This window comes from Dromaius novaehollandiae, chromosome 4 (genome assembly GCF_036370855.1).
Source record: "Dromaius novaehollandiae isolate bDroNov1 chromosome 4, bDroNov1.hap1, whole genome shotgun sequence".
Lineage (NCBI taxonomy): Eukaryota > Metazoa > Chordata > Aves > Casuariiformes > Dromaiidae > Dromaius > Dromaius novaehollandiae.
Window position 1 is genome coordinate 62,293,421 of NC_088101.1, and position 15,939 is coordinate 62,309,359.

A 15,939-nucleotide genomic window follows, 5' to 3' on the forward strand; every position below is an offset into this window, starting at 1 on the left:
GTTTTCCTGAAAAGAATACATTGACATTTTCCCTCGTGCTTTGCTGTCTTTCTGCAGTACTCTTCCTTGCCGCTGTGATATGGACAACTGTAGCAGACATAAGCCGTGGCGTTGGCTTTTCTGGGCTCTCTGTCTGCTCCTCAGATCCCTCCTGCAGAGAGTCCCAAAATTCTCCCACCTAAGCAGCACTTGCAGCACTGTTGTGGATCCTCTGCTGGCCTGACCCTGCCAGAGCTGTCGGCAACAGTTAATTCAAGGGCTGGGAAGCTTTCTCGCCCAGAATTGTGGCTTTATCTTGCAAGCTGGAACAGAGAAGGGCATAGGGGAATAACGATCTGTACGCATACTATCGTGGCTAGCAGCTTGCTCTCTTGGCAGGGACTGTACTGGGGCTTTCTGTTGTCCCCTGCTTTCATAGGTTCCTGCGTGAGAGAACTGTTTCTAATTAGAAATTCCCCAAACCTCTCTCCCTTCCTCTCTGGAAAGCGTAATTTTTCTCTGCTGAAGTCGTTTGCCCTAGGTTCTCCTCTGGTGGTGTGCTAGTGTCCTTGTGTCAACAACTTGCTCTTTGGTGGTTGAAGGGGAGAAGGAGCCAGGATATTGGAACAAGTGGGTTTAGTGTTTTCCCTGGATGCTCACAAATCTGCTTTCCTCTCTCCTCCTTAAGATTGGTCCTCTCTGGTTGAATGTCTTGTATGCCTGTAGTAACTCATAGCTTGTACAGTAATAAAGACCATATCACGTTAAAAACTTTGTACTGGCAGCTCATCCCGAGCTGCTTTGAGATTTTTAAGTCAGTCTTTTCTGATTATGGTTTGTATTACATGTGGTGAAAATTGTAACTGATTTTGGCAGAGGCTGTGCCCAGTGATGTTTATCCCTGCGGATCCCCCATTTCAGCACTTTTTCCTGGAACCTGTTTGCGACTCTTCGCCTCCTGAGCTCCCAACACACATACGACCGGTTCAGCAATTCGGCAAGGAGGACATGGCGGGGTTGCCATGGCAACCAGTTGCATGCTGTGAGGAAAGATTATGTCAAATGACCAGCTTCTGGCTGTTTATCGCTCCTCATTGAGTAATGTTCCCCAAATTAGACCGGCTTGTCTCATTTATAGTTGTTATTCATCCTACTGGCCTGCATTTTTGCTGCATTTATTTCTGAGATAGCATTCATGTCTCTTGCTGTGATGCTCAGGAGGGGCTACCTGACGGCTGACCATCCTTTTTGTGAATTATGAGGGTAGGTGGTGCTGCTGATTATGCTGTAGTGCGTGCCAAGTGAGGAGAAAATTTGTCTTCTGGGTGTTTTTTGGTTAAACCTGAGCAACTTAAATTTGTACGTTGAGCCCACTACCAGAGATAGATGGGATAAAAGCATTCAGGGTCAGTGTTCTTTGTATTGTGCTGTTTAATGGAGTTTGTTTGTTTATTTTTGTTTGCTGTCTTCCCTCAATAATTTAGCATGTCTTCTCCTCCCATCCACAGTGTGCCTTTATCTTCAGTTTGCAAATGGCAGGGTGGGGGAAATACGCTCTTGTAGGGTCGAATACTGGCTCTGCTGAAATCAGTGAGATTTTCCCAAGAAGATTAGCTTTCTGTGGTTTTCTTTTCCTTTGGTTTTATTTTCCTTTAGGCCCAGAAGACCAAAGGAAAATATTTTTATTTCAAGATTTTGAAAGTTCAGAAGAGGGAAAAAGCAGTTTCCCCCCACTCTTTTAGTTCTCTAATGAAACCTTTCTATATCCTCCTGTCTTCGCAGTTCCTTTCTTGTGCTTCCCCTTGTATGCCCAGAAGGGGAGCGTGTGTAACATGCGCGTGCCATCGTGTGCCAGTCCTTTCCTTATGCTTTCATCCCAGCGATGAAGAAAGCCATCAGTTTTTAAGCTAGTGGTTTCCCATTGCTGCCAGAACACTAGGACAACATGTTGTTAGATCCTGTCACCGCCCCGTTCTTTGCAGTCTTTGACACAGGGAACTTTGATGCAAATTTCTTTACTTTGCAAAGAAAACTCGTTTTTGGTTTGAATTCCTTCGTTTATAGAGTATATCCACCCACTCCTGGAATGTGAACAGTTGCCTCGTGAAATCATAGTGTCAGGCCTCCAACGATAACAACTCTGAATTATCCTTAAGCTCAAGCCAATACTGGATCTGCAGTGGAGAAGTGGGCAGGCAGGAGGCTTAGAAATGGACTATAGAATTGCTATTGGCCAGATTACTTTCCTAGAGTAGGAAAATGCTGAACGTGTCTTGTGAACCGCTGTCCTCGCAGCCTGGACACTGAACGCTCCTTTTCTCTTCCACAGTGAAAAGCTGATTATAGTAAAACAGTCCTAAATATTAAGAGTACTAAAATGGCAGTAGCCACTTTGAGGAAGGAGAAATGTGAGATCTGTTATCCATATCTCTGTACAGTATGTGCATTTTGTTGCTTCCTAACCTAATTAGATAGTGTAGGTAAAATGCAAATATTGTCGAGTCTTGCAGACAAGTGATCTCACTTTGTTGTTCTGTTAACATGAAGTGAAGGTGTACCTTGCTGCTCTTCTGCAGTTTTCCAAAAAAGTGCGTTTAAACTGTGAAGTAACCCCGTTGCAGTTGTGCTGTGGTATGATATGTGGTCTTACTGTGCACCTCCCAGTGTCAGGATTTCCAGCAGTCTGATGATTCTGTGCAGCAGCTTTACAGTCTCTGTTTTGGAGTCCACATATGCTGCCAACCCTCTAGGACTGCAGTTGCCCCTCCTTGTAAAAATACGCCCCAGGCAGTAGTTTAGTGCCCTAGCCATGCTGGTCAAAAGGCAAAAGTAAGGTGGGATTTGTTTTCACCTGAAGAAGAGCTGTGCACCCAAAAAAGGCGTATGTTTTTCCAAGCACATCTCTCAGTGTAATACAATTTGATTGTATTAGACTTGTTGCCTTGCCTGGATATATTTCATTCAGGAAATAGATTAGCTTTAACTGCAGTGAATCACGCTTAAGACTCTGGCTATTCCATGCGCAGGGACCTAAGCAAAGAGAGAGTCACTGTCCCATCTCCTTCCCCAGCACCTTGTTCATCATCACCACCAAGTTTTCTTCGAAGTGGAGTTAACTCCTCACTGCTCCTTTTATCCATTTTTGTTTAGTTTATCTAGAGGAAAGCAGAAGGGTTGTTCATTACAGTCTATTTTAAGTTCATTTTTTTGTTCGCATTTTTTGGTTGCTGTTGCATTTTCCCTTGAGGCATCAATTATCAGGTTTTCTTTCTATTGCATAATGTGATGGTTTTCTTCAAGACCTAAGTAACGTGTAAATATGCTAGTAATCTTCCACTATCTTACCTCCTGAAAGGGAAGGGGCTGGATTATGCTCCTTCTAGGTAGGAGTGTTGAAATTTGTTACCAAAATGATAAGATATACTTCTAGTCTTCATCAAGAAGATACCTTGATTTATTTACATTAGCACAAGCATGGTGTCATGCATTTGGATTTTAGTATGGGACTGGTCATAAATCAGCTTATGACTGGTGTCATCAATCAGTTTATGGTGGTGGACTATTAGTATTGTTTCATGTGGATAAATCCAGACTTATTCTGCCACAGACAATGAAGATACTGGATTATTAGATAATACAATTTTGTCCATAGGGAATCAAGCACCTTACTAATATTTTTCCTTTCCACCTTCGTTATAGCGCAAGGTCATCCCTGGTGGAACATTTTACTTCAGCATAGTTCTTTGTAAAAGTAGATAAGTAATTATTGTCTCAAAACTTTCACAGATCTTACTCCTTCCTGACTTATAGTATATTGCGCTGTGCCTTTGCATTCCTCTTCTGGAAGGTGTCTCCAAAGCTCCTGTCATTTTCATATTTGTGTCTAAAAGGCTGCCTTTGGTCATCAGTGGAAGTGATATCGAGCTCTCCTACAGAAGAAAGCCTGAACCACTCAATAGCTGCTTTTGCTTCATGGCCGTTAGTCTCTCTAATTCTGAAATATCAACAAATTACATCAAGCTCTGTTTGAGACTGGTGCCGATGCAGTCTTGAACGGCAGCTGGAAGACTGCACTGCATTTAGATGCACCACGTCATATTTGAATGTGTTGTGGTGCCAGCAGTATGACTTTTACTTTGTGATTGTTGACCTTGCCTTACAAGGGATGACTGTGACGAGGGAACAGTCACATTTGTGACATTGCAAAATAATGGAAAAATAAATGGCTTCCATTTACTGCACAAATTTGCTGTGAAAGATACTGCTGCACGCTGTAATTTTTATTTCTGTTTAATTGGACAGGGGCTATAGAGTGATTCATGAGGTCTACAATTTGATTACTATCCTTTTCCCCCGAAATAGCAATGAAATAAGTGATAAAAATACTAGTTTTGCAGAAGAACTTGCTCACCAATTGCATGTGCTCTTCAGTGAATTATTTATGTTGTTTGTTGCATCTCTTTTTAATACCTTTATCCTATCTTGTACTTCATAATACAAAATGTGTTCACAAAGGTCTCTCCTTGACAAAATTATCAGTTCAATATGGCTGTGTTTGTCTTTGCAGAGGTACGTGTCTGTCACCGGTTGTTTCAAAAGAGTGAAATAACAATTTCCTTTTGTGTAACAGCTTTATTTTTACAATATTTTTGTAGTTTTAACTGCACTCCTCAGTTATAGTGATAACAAAACGAAGGCGTTAGGAGTTTTTTCCATTACAGGCTCCCTGCTTCAGCCATTCAGACAAAAATCAGACACAAATATTTGTTTCTGGGTGAAATTTGACCAGATGATTTCAGCAGGAGAGCAAGTCTTTCAAAACTGTTTTAGTGCTTTGTATGTTTAGGAATAATGGAAACAGGGATTTGTCCTTTTTAAAAAAAAAAAAAAACTTTCTCTGGTATTTTTCTAAAGCCGGTTTGCTTTTTGTCATCTTGTTCTTTCTATTTATTTTAATTTGTAAAGAGAAATGAAGACTAATATGAATTCCCCATTTGATTTTAAAAATAAATGGTGAGGTGTTTCAGATAATACCCTCACCTTGGGCTCCCACTTCTGATTATTTCATTTTTATCATCATTTTTCCGTTATTTTAGAAATGCTTCTGTAACTGCTGCATTGCTTAAATCCCTGAACAAATGAAATGGAAACTGTATGAAGAAATGAACCACACAGGTTCCTCTCTCTGAATTCTGCAGAGCCCAGTGCTGGAGGTTTTCAGGGGAGCAGCTCCATGTCCCATTCTGGTGGACCCCTCAGGAAGAGACTATGGTGCCAATTCTAAGGAAAGTTTAGGTAGAGGTTTTCCAGAGGTTGGTTTCCAGAGGGACTTGCCAGGTCCTAGCTGCTGGAAAGCAATGGAAGCAGGAAAGCCCAGTGAAGCCCATCTTGGTATCTTTCAGTTTTCCTCAGATGAAGTTAATTTCTTGTCTTAAATCATATCTTTCATATTTTCATGTAATCTTCCATTTCAGTCCTCAGAATCCTCTGCCACTTCTCTTTTACTGTCCTGATTTTATGCCAGAATTGTACCATGCTTCTTCCATAACAGTGTCCCCATGGATAGCTGGTTTGGTTAGCTTCCGCTGTATGGGCAAGGCTTTAATCATCTTGTCTTTTCTGAGGCAAAACTCCAATTGAAAAATATCAGTCCTCTCTCTCTGTGACCTGTCCTTTCAAATGAATCTGCCTGCACAAGATCAGCTGTGAATTTCTAACTATTGACCTTTAAGCTGGCAGAGCTGAGTTTTAGAAGATGAACGGTGACAGTCCGCACTCATCGCAGGCAGATCTCCAGGTAGTGGATCACTGACAAGTAGCTGGCCTGTGTGTCCGGGTCAGCGGGTCGGCTTTGCTTGTGACAGCACTTGTACATCCCGAATTCAGGCGGGGATAAAGGGGAGGGGTGAAGGATCCGCCAACGGGGTGCCCATGCTTGGCTGTGCCTGGGATGCTTGTCCCACTCCTGCAATTAGAGCTGACCTTGGGCTTCATCTCCAGGTCCCTGTAGGCAGTGGAGTCACCCTATCCAGAAAGTTCTTTCTATGTAAAATGAAGAGGCTTTCAAAGGTCTGTAGCGCTGTGTGAATCTGCATGACTTAAAGACCAGGTTTTCAACTGTAGAGATGCAATTTGTTCCTTTGCAGAGAGCTGAAACAGGTACTTTTCAGGAGTGTCTTTCCACTGATAAGGATTTGAATCTTTCTTGCTGTAGGAGGACAAGTTATACAGATAATATAAATTCAAATTCATTAAAGAAACCTGGTGTGTGCTTTTTCATACTGTTAAGCTACAGTGGCTCTCTTTCATTCTGTTTTGGAATTGGTTTTCTTACTCCTGTTGCTTTATGCATTTTATGCAAGAAATCTCTTACAGTGTAGCCTTTCAGGAGATCCTGGCTTGCTGTAATATAATGCATGGTAAATAAACCAACCCCAGTAGAAAGGGCTACGTGCTTTTTTGAATTGTCCTCTAAATTTCTGTAGTAAGCTATGCTTTCCTTATTACCAGAACTGTCTTTTTAAAACCAGAAGCTTTATGAGCAATTGTGTAGTCCTGTTCCTTTGAGCATTGCTGTAGTTTTGGCTCCTAATCGTGTTAAGCATGCTTCTGTTAAACAGAAATTCTCAGTTACTGGTTTCACTAAGAGTGTTTCTAGGGTTTTCATTTGACCTCATGGCCTCATGTCTGCCATTTGGGAGGCCTGTTTGTACCATAAGTCACTTGGGTTTAAAACAGTTCTTTATCAGCCGTCTACAATTATGCTTTTATCAGGTCAAAGCCAGAACCTTTCATCAACAAATCAGTGAAGAAGAGTGTGGAAAGGCCAGGTAGAACTTCACCTCCTGGGGATGTCTGAGAGGGAATCAGAAAAAAGTTCCTGACCACCACGGATCCTCTACTGCTGAGGAAGCATTCAGGGCTTACTCATCTGCAGACAGGAAGCAACCATTCCCATTTAATATTTCTACCTTCAAAACCTTTCAGACATAATAAGAGTTCTAGATGTCAGATGAGGAATTATAGCATGTGCAGTCCTATTGTCTCTGGGGTTTGTTTCAAGCAGGTTGTTTAATGCCATGTCGACTGATTTGGATTGATTTGCAGATATCTGCTTCCTTTCTCCCCCATCTTGTGACTGTCACTTTCCCTGTTACAAGAAGGTTGGGGTTGAAAAGGCCATTGAATATAACAGGGTATCAGCGTGGTGCCTTCATTTATTTCATGCTTCCCTCTTCCCTTCCAAATGCTGCCCTGTGAAGGGACCATTCCCGCAGCGGTCTGTGTAACTGAAGGTTGAGTCTTTGACTCGCTGTCATGCCATAGGACAGGGTCTTTGAAATTCAGAGGGGAAGGTTATTATCCATAATTCCATATTCAAATAAAGAGAAGCCATTGGTGTCCACTAATAGGTCTGTCATACCTCAGTGCAGACATCTATCATGTCAGGTCTTGTATGTTGACTCTTATCTTTCTTTTCCTATATCTCTTGTGATAGTTCCTTACCTTTGACTTGGGCAATGAACTCTTTCATCTGCTAGAACAGCCAGTGAGCTAGGCAGGCTTTTCAGGTCATGACAGTAGGAAATCACAATCTGTTGAAAAGTTGTCCCTATCAGCCTGTCAGGTGCTGAGCTATATTTGCAGAAAGGCTATAGGGGAAACATTTCATTTTTCTCAGGTTAGGTAATTTTTATTCCCTTAATTGGCTGGTTCAGGGAAGGTCTGAGAGGCTCTGCTCTGGGAACAGCATCTCAGTCTGAGCACACGTGATCTGGCTCTGACCTGTTAACCACGCTCATCAAAGGGTCTGAGGCAGTACCTCTGCACAAGGAGTTACGTGTACACCGGTGACCTGCATCTCCCACGCAGACTTAAGTCATAGTTGTTTTGCCTAGAAAAGAGAGCTCTCTGAAATTAGAGCTGTATTAATTGAAAAGAAATCTGAAGTTTAATTCCCTAATTTTATCTCAGAGCATATGCGAACATATTCCAGTGTGTGTATTTTTGCTAATGGATAAGTTTTCAAGGCAAATTAATATTACTCAGCTTAGTGTTATTTTCCTAATCCTAACTCAGAATGCTCCCAGCTGTTTTACATGATCTGCTTCTAAGTGTTCATCCAAACACAAGAGAATTTCTTTTTTCTAACTAAATATTGCAGAAATGTTGTTTTCAGTTTCGACATTAACAATTTCCCTTCTGATGTCAGTTTTAATCTTCTTTGTCTTCTTGGACCTGCAGATGTTTTGACCAGTATTTCAGTGTGATGCTTAGATATTTGATCTGTGCACATGTCACTTCTTGGTAAGCATGATGTGGTCAAATTATTGAATGTGTTTTGTTTTTATTTTCATATGATTAAGAAGAGCGCAGCCCAGTTGTTCAGTTAGAAAATGAAATTAGGCAAGGTCAGAAGATGGCTTTAAAACATGTCAAACCTTGGAGTCAGGAACTGCACACCTGAGTACAGTAGAGGCTAGAAGAGAGGATGTTTAAAGGCAGGTATTTAGAATTTCTGAAACAGATTTTGTGAATGTTACTGATCAGAGATATTGGACCATGAGTTGTGGTCCATGAGATTCATTACTGAATTTATTTGTAATGATATTGCCAAGTTTCTTTTCTGCAGAACTTGCTCATGTTAGTCCTGGAGTTGTAGATGAGTAACTTAACTGTAAGCAGCTTGGTGGGAGAGAGTGTCTCTTACTTGCTAAATGGTATATAACAGTCAGGTCGAGTTATCATGCCATGTGTGCATGTGTACATGTGTGTAAACATGGATAGCAGAAATAAGAGGGATTCAGAAATGGGTCTCAGAAGTGCTAAAATACCTAGCAAGAGACTTGAGGATAAACTAACAAGAAACTTGTAATTCAGAAAAGGGATGAAGGAGAGAGAGAGAAAACAGGAGACTGAGATGATCTCTTCTTTCGTTTTTCTGTTTTTTTCATGATAAATAAAAGATCAGTTTCAAGTAACTGGCCTCGGTATCTTCCAAAAATTTAATAGGAGTCAAAATAATGAACTAGACTGTCAGCTGCATAACAGTTTCTTGAACAACTTCTGGTGCTTCTGACAGGGTTGACTTCTTCCCCATGGGCATGGTTATTCTTTTATCCTCCTCTGTGGGTGCTTTGAGGACTCTCTTTGAAGGTTAGGAGCAAGATATTGGATTAGATGAACAACTGCTCATTCCCTTATTCTTGCTGGCTCACTCCAGTGTGCCGGTGTCAGCAGCTGTCATGTCTGCGCAAGGGCTGGTGCAACGTGAGTCTGGGAGGTTGCTTGGTTTTTTCTGCAGTTTGGCAGTCCTTGGAGTAGAGCATAACAGCTTTTTTAATAGCATGTAAAATAACAAGACAACCAAAGCAGTTTAGTTGGGAAGTGCAGAAGAATCCTGGCTCCCTTCCCAGCCTCAAGAAAGCCTGTATCCATCAGAAAGTAGTTGTCACTGCTGGCACACAGCTGGTTTGCATGTAGCCGTTGCACCCCCCTTTCTAAAAGGCGCTATGTGCTCTCTCCTGGTGACATCCCTTGTATGCGTCTCTAAACCCATGTAAATCTGGGAATGTCTGTGATTTATCATATGAATTGCTGGCCCCTTCTTAATTTAATAGGAGATTTGTCAGTAGAGCCAGTATTTCATCCCTTTGTTGGCATTGTTGATGAGTTTTGGGTTTTCTCCTACCACATTGTAAAACCAATTCAAAACAATACATTCATGTGAGGCAATCAGGTTTGCATGTAAAATGATCAGTGGTTTTGTTTGTTCTCATCATTTTGAATAAGCAATCTTTGATAACTTATAAAAGTAAAGCCAGTGCAGGTTGGTTGACTGTTTCCATTTTTTCTGGTTTGATAAACTGATTTTCATTAGCAGAAATAAATGCTCTGTTAGTGTACTTTGAGAAGGGAGGGTGCTGTGATGAAGGGGACTGAGCAGGTACACCGCACTTCCAAATATTTGTTCATATGATGTGTTTTACTGTACTTTAAGCTAAACCTTTGTCTAGTCGTAGAAGAACTAATTTATCTGATGGCCTTAAGTACCTGTTGTATTAGAATTAGCTATTAGAATAGATCTTCGGTAAGTGCAGTATTTTTTTCCTCTTTGAAGGCTAAGTCAGACCATGTAGGCCTTGTCACCTCACTTTGAGACTCAGTAATTCAGTATGTTTTTCTTGTGTTTATTTACACAGGAACAGACCAGCAGCAGTACTAGCTGTGTATCATTTGCATCAGGGCCAGACCCATGGAAAAGTTGTCTGTATCTTATTGACAGTGTCTCATTTTCTTTTTTTTTCTGGTCCCAGCAGATATATGGAGTGATCATTCATTTCAGACAGACCCAGACTTACCACCTGGCTGGAAAAAAATCAATGACATTGCTGGGATCTACTACTGGCACATACCAACAGGAACAACTCAATGGCAACGTCCTGTGTCCGTACCAACAGACCTCCAGGGCTCACGGAAAGGATCACTTGGCTCCATTACTCCGTCTCCCACTCCGGAAACTGAGGTAAAATATTGTGGCTTCTTATGTACTGCATACTGTGAAGAAAATTAAAATGACCTTTTTAAGGTTGCAGGCTTAACTGTTAGCAAAGTAAGCTTTAGAATATGGGGCATGATATTATCCCAGAGCATAGCTATCTGCTGATAATATATCGTAAGTATCCGTTTCCCATGTGTATTTTCCAGTGGCGGTGAATCACGAAGCATCCTAAACTGTGGATATATAGTATGAAATCAGACATCGTATCTCACATAAATTAGACAACCAGTGTGTGATTATTGTGAAGTTATTGAGGTTCTCTAGCATGTGCTGAAGCATTACTACATTATACAGGTGGAGGATCCATAAAATATTTACACATTAACAGTCTTCTGGCTAGACTCTTTGTAATTACATCTTATTTCTTTTTGGTTCATTTGGTAGGAGTGTCACACAAAGACATCTCATCTGAGTCTTCACTTGAGATGCCAGTTCCTTTACAGGATAGTTCCTATTAAATAAACATCAAGTATTCTCAAGTGTAAGTCTCCTAACATCCTGCCAGTATCACTGCATTGCAGTCGGTCTTTACCTTGAAACAGAAAGAAAGAATGCTCTCTGTCTTCCACATGGGCAGAAAGAGCAATATGTGGTACAGCCTTTCAAAATAATCCATTCGGGGCAATCCGGAGGGTTGACTGATGTCGTATACATAGAAATATAAAATAAATCCTCAGAAAGAAGTGTATGCTGCAGGCAATGCAGTCAGTTTCTTTGAATATGTTAGGAAGTCTTTTATGGAATGAAATCCTAATACAGAATCAAATTGCTTTGAAATTTGATCCTTTTTATTATTAACTGCTCAGAAAAAGGTCCAAAGTTTTATGATCTTAATGGATACCTTTGTACGACCTTCAATTTTTGACTTGGGATCAGCCAATCCTTGATTGTTTTGATGTATTCAGGTATGACATCTGTTCTGTTCTTGATTTTGTTGATATGTGCACCTAAATAAGGTAAACAAAAGTTAAGAGCAGTTAAGGACATTCAGGTACCTTTATGGTCTTGATCCTGAAACTTTTACCCTATGTAGACTTAAACACATACATTCTTATCTATAATTTTAGAAAGATTACTCAGACATGTTCGTAAATGTTTCTCATAAAGTTGCAGACTTTACCACAACATTTTAGTTATGGTTCCCATCAGTCAAACTCCTGTGGACTGCACTGTGCACCAAAGACACTGGAAATTTTTTTGAGAGAGGTTCATGGAGAACACCAATGATTATCATTCGGGTAGAAAAAAAAAGAAGACAATCTAGAAATGCTGAATGTAAAGTGCTGCACGTACTTCCAGTATTAATTCCTGTAATGTACATGTGAGGGATATAACTTCACTGTTAAATATTTTTCTTACTCCAAAATCTGGAGAACAGGGATTCAATTAGTAAGTTATAGATGTCTTTCACAAGGACACATAAATCAATATAGATGGTAAACTGCAGAGAGAAAATGTGTATATTCCTTTCAAGTATTTTTCTGCCTCTGTTTAAAATGTCTTTACAGTGAAACATTTCAGACCTGCTGGTAATTTGGCAGATGTACCTTTAGCCACTGGTAATTTTTTGCTTTAAACAGAGAATAGGTTGTGATTATAAACAATGATCATTAATTCTCAGCATCATCATCAAGAACATGAAATGTATGAATGAAGACAACATTGATTTTAATGCATTTGTAGATGCGTTCAATAAGACAGTTGAGGAGTCATTCTAAAACGCCATACATGTGCGTGTGGAGTAGGCTCATTTAGGTTTTGATGTGATAGAAGTTATAATCCAGTAGAGAGTCTGCTCCAGCAGAGCTTTATGCCTATGCAGATCTGCTGGCAGTATCAAGACCATATACAGTAGTGTAAAAGATGTCACAGCTGATTAATGATCTTCCAATATTTACATTAATATGCTAATATTATACAGTTAATTTTAATTGCAGATATATACTAAGTAATTTGTCTCTTGAGGGTTTCTGCTTTCATTGGTAAGGTTCTAACACTGTATTGTTATTTAAATAATACTGATTTTTGACTCAGTCACCACAAAAATAGCATTGCAATAAAATATCAGAAGACTTACAGTAACAGAGTTCAAAGTGAGACTCTGACTCGGACTTGGGGCTTTGACCGTACACAGGCAAGTTCTGGAAATGCTACAATGAAAGGGTGTAGCTGAAGTTCTAATGGGAACTGCTAGAAAAAGAGTCTTGCATTTCTTAAAATAAAAATGCTGAGTTTTATTAAGACAGAATTGGAGGAAGAATCCTTTAGGAGTCAGTTGGTGCTGAGCACACTCCCTTTATAGGACAGTAAGAGGCAAGTCAGCAACAGCATGAGATTAAGAGATAGTAGAAATGAAATAATTTTTAATCTAGACTTCAACAGTGTGTCAGCTATCATTAGTCTTTGGATTTGCCTCTCTCTTGGATCAATACTTACCGTTATTAACTCTAGCACCTAATCATCTCCAGGTCACTTGCAGGTGATGTTGGTTTCAGTCCCTGTTCACTGCACCGTAGCCGGCCTCAAAAGCTCCCCTCCTCCCTCCGTGTAAAGGATTAACCTGGGAGTCTGGGATACTGTCAATCTGATACTTCGCAAAAGATGGGGAATTTGATCTAGAATAGGGATTCCCAAGTGCCTTTATCCAGGTGCTACCATTGCCAGCAGCAGTTGTGGACAGCTTCCAGCTCAAAATTGGACCACATGTGAGCTGAGTACTTCTGGTTCACACGTCGCTGTCTGGAAGCCTGTGCTCCAGGATAGTCTGGTTTGGAAGGGCTGTTTTAGCTCATTCCCCTGTGTCAGAATATGTATTACTTTTTTCCTCGAAAGGTTAGGGGATGTATAACTTTCAGATAGATGAAATAATATAATCTAGGATTGAAGCCTGGCATGGGCAGCATTTCATGCCTGTCCTAATACTCTTCTGTGAGTCCATAAAAGATTCTTTTATCTTTATCATGTTTGTCTGTGATGCATTATGTGCTGCTCTGGAGATAAGTTTATTTGGGCTGTTTTAGCTTTTGGGGATTGTCAAATAAACACTTAAAAACACTTATTTCCCCCCGCCACCAGAGTAATACCTTTTTTTTTTTTTTTTTTACCTTCTGTCTTGTTTTCTTCGTTTTTTTCTTTGTGTCCCTGTCTCTTAAATGATGTGACATACTGAAGCTTTGCTTCGTTGGGTAGAGTGTGGCTCACAGCTGAGGGCAGTCCACAAAGAACAGATAAAGTCAGCCACTTTTATTTTGTAACATGCCATGAATATTTAGTATAAAGAAAAAAACTTAGGGTTGTTGAACAGCGAATCAGAAAAAATCTGGGTAAGGAGAAGTGATACTTTACTGCATACAAGTGGCAAAAAGGGTTTAAAAAGGAAAAATGGAAAAATGTCCATCTTTGGTGTATGCTATAAGGCAGTTTTTTGTTCATAAGATAATCTGTCACTTTCATCAGTAAATTTCAATCCAAAGCAGTTATGGCTTGAGCATTATGTGAAAATTGTGCAGGTTTAACAAAAATGCTAATAGATGCTAACGATGAGGAACCTGGAGCATTCCTTCCCCTCCTCCCCCTCAAAACCATGAAAATCTGGTTTGGTTTTCCACAGCTGATTAGATTTGACTTAGTTTTGAATGACTGTTGTCTCCCATGTGTTGCTGAATGACTTCCTTTGTGAATATTTGTGTTTTATAAAGTTCTCTTTCAACCTCTAAAGGAGATTTTGCTGCCTTTTTCCAGTTTCCTGTGCAGAGAAAAAGCCATAATGTTTAATTTTCCACAAGAGCTTCTCTGGGATTACAGCAGAATGTGGGGATGGTTGTTATCTCTTTTTAAAATCTAACTCATCACAGGCCTAGATCAACTCTGTCATTTCTTCCATAGGTAACTTAGCTACTAGAAGCTTATAGTTAAAAATGTGGGGCTTCATAAGAAAAACTAACAGCTATTGAGTAGTTCAAAGCTGTGTGGGAAGAGCTGCTCATAGGAGTTATTTTCACAAATAAATGCTCCAGTGGGGATGTCCTGAGAACTTTGGAAGTGAGGGACCTGCTGTGCAAATGAGTGCACTAAGCCGTATTGCTAGGTAGCGTGTGGTCTCGGGGCTGAGCTGGGCCACCTGGAGGAGCTCAGCCTGAAAGGGCCCATTAATTACTGGAGCACCTGAGATCTTTGTGGAGCTGGAAGGAGGTGGCTCTGGGTCGCTAAACACCCAGATCTCCTGTCCCACCTGGCTCTGGTTCAGGGCTGCAGGACTTCTGTGCTCGCATGGGAAGGAGAGGGGGAACTCCAACCTTAGCTGCTCCCTCCAGGTTGCTGTAGTGCCATGTGCCCACTTGCTTGTTTCTGCTGGTGACTGCCTCAGAAACTTTTGAAGGGAGAGATGAAAGGGTGGGTGTTTTGTTTGGTGGATGTTTGGGTGTTTGTTTGTGGGGGTTTTTTTGTTTGTTTGTTTTTTTTTGTTGTTCTTAAGAAGGCTGTCAGGCTTTACAAACTACTTTTTCATCAAGAAATCGCTCTGCACTCCTTTCTAATCCTTCTTCTCTCCACTTTCCTCTTTTGTGCTTTTTCTCTAGAAATTATTTTATCCTTGCTTGGTATATATCCTTGTATGTATCCCTATACTTCGGTATTTCTAGTCCCAGTAGTGTTAGTCTCTCTTAACAAAAATGCCGATCAAATGAAAGTACCGTTTTCCCTTTAATTGCTGTTTATTGAAGGCTGTAGCAGCTGTGGCCAACATTCACATTCAGATTCATTTTGCTTGCTTTTAAGATCATAGTTGAAGAGTAATCTCATTGTCTGTTCCTAATTTATATTAACTTTCCTTGTTTCAATCATTTGTTTTGGTAAGTAACTGTAGAGGCATGTCGTCTCTCTCTCGCCCCCCCCTCCCCTGAATGTCATGGTATAGTGGAGTAATTAGTTGAAGTTTGAGGTGATCTGTTCCCTAACCCATCCTGTAAATATCAATGCTAACAACAGTGTCTTGTGTTTTTTTTCTTTTTCTTTTCTTTTTTTTTTTTTTTTTTAATCAATGTGCTTCTTCCTGTGTGAATAATTATATGTCTAGAAACAGCCATGGAGTGATTTTGCTGTACTGAATGGGGGAAAGATTAATAGTGACATTTGGAAGGCAAGTATATTGTCAGATTTTAGACCCTTTAATACTATTACCCTTGTTTTTTGCATGGCAGTGGCTGTTTATTTCCCCTTTTATTTTTCCATGAATATCATTCATAACATAGGCCAAAGTAAACGGGGGTATTGCTAGGGATGTCTAGCTCACAAACATGCTGCCTTTTTCTGATCTTTCCACTTGGAATGGATTCAGCCTAAACTAGCAGGGCAACTGTCATGATGTAACAAGTAAGATGCCTGCACTGAATGAAACGCAG

At 40.4% G+C, this 15,939-nt stretch overlaps 1 protein-coding gene across 24 annotated transcripts in view; it reads left to right on the forward strand.

Annotated features, from left to right (window-relative positions):
* APBB2 (amyloid beta precursor protein binding family B member 2) overlaps window positions 1–15,939 on the forward strand; it is a 214,540-nt gene that overhangs the window by 129,210 nt on the left and 69,391 nt on the right. For 18 of the 24 annotated variants that reach the window (XR_010389082.1, XM_026093701.2, XM_064511241.1 and 15 more), the window contains 2 exons: window positions 10,296–10,504; window positions 15,615–15,677. Coding sequence is in view for 23 of the 24 variants with exons in the window: in XM_026093701.2 (XP_025949486.1) it covers window positions 10,296–10,504; window positions 15,615–15,677 (272 nt within the window). In the remaining variant the exon portion in view is untranslated. The remainder of the gene's footprint in view (window positions 1–10,295; window positions 10,505–15,614; window positions 15,678–15,939) is intronic. The other 6 variants (XM_064511235.1, XM_064511228.1, XM_064511238.1 and 3 more) reach the window with 3 other exon arrangements.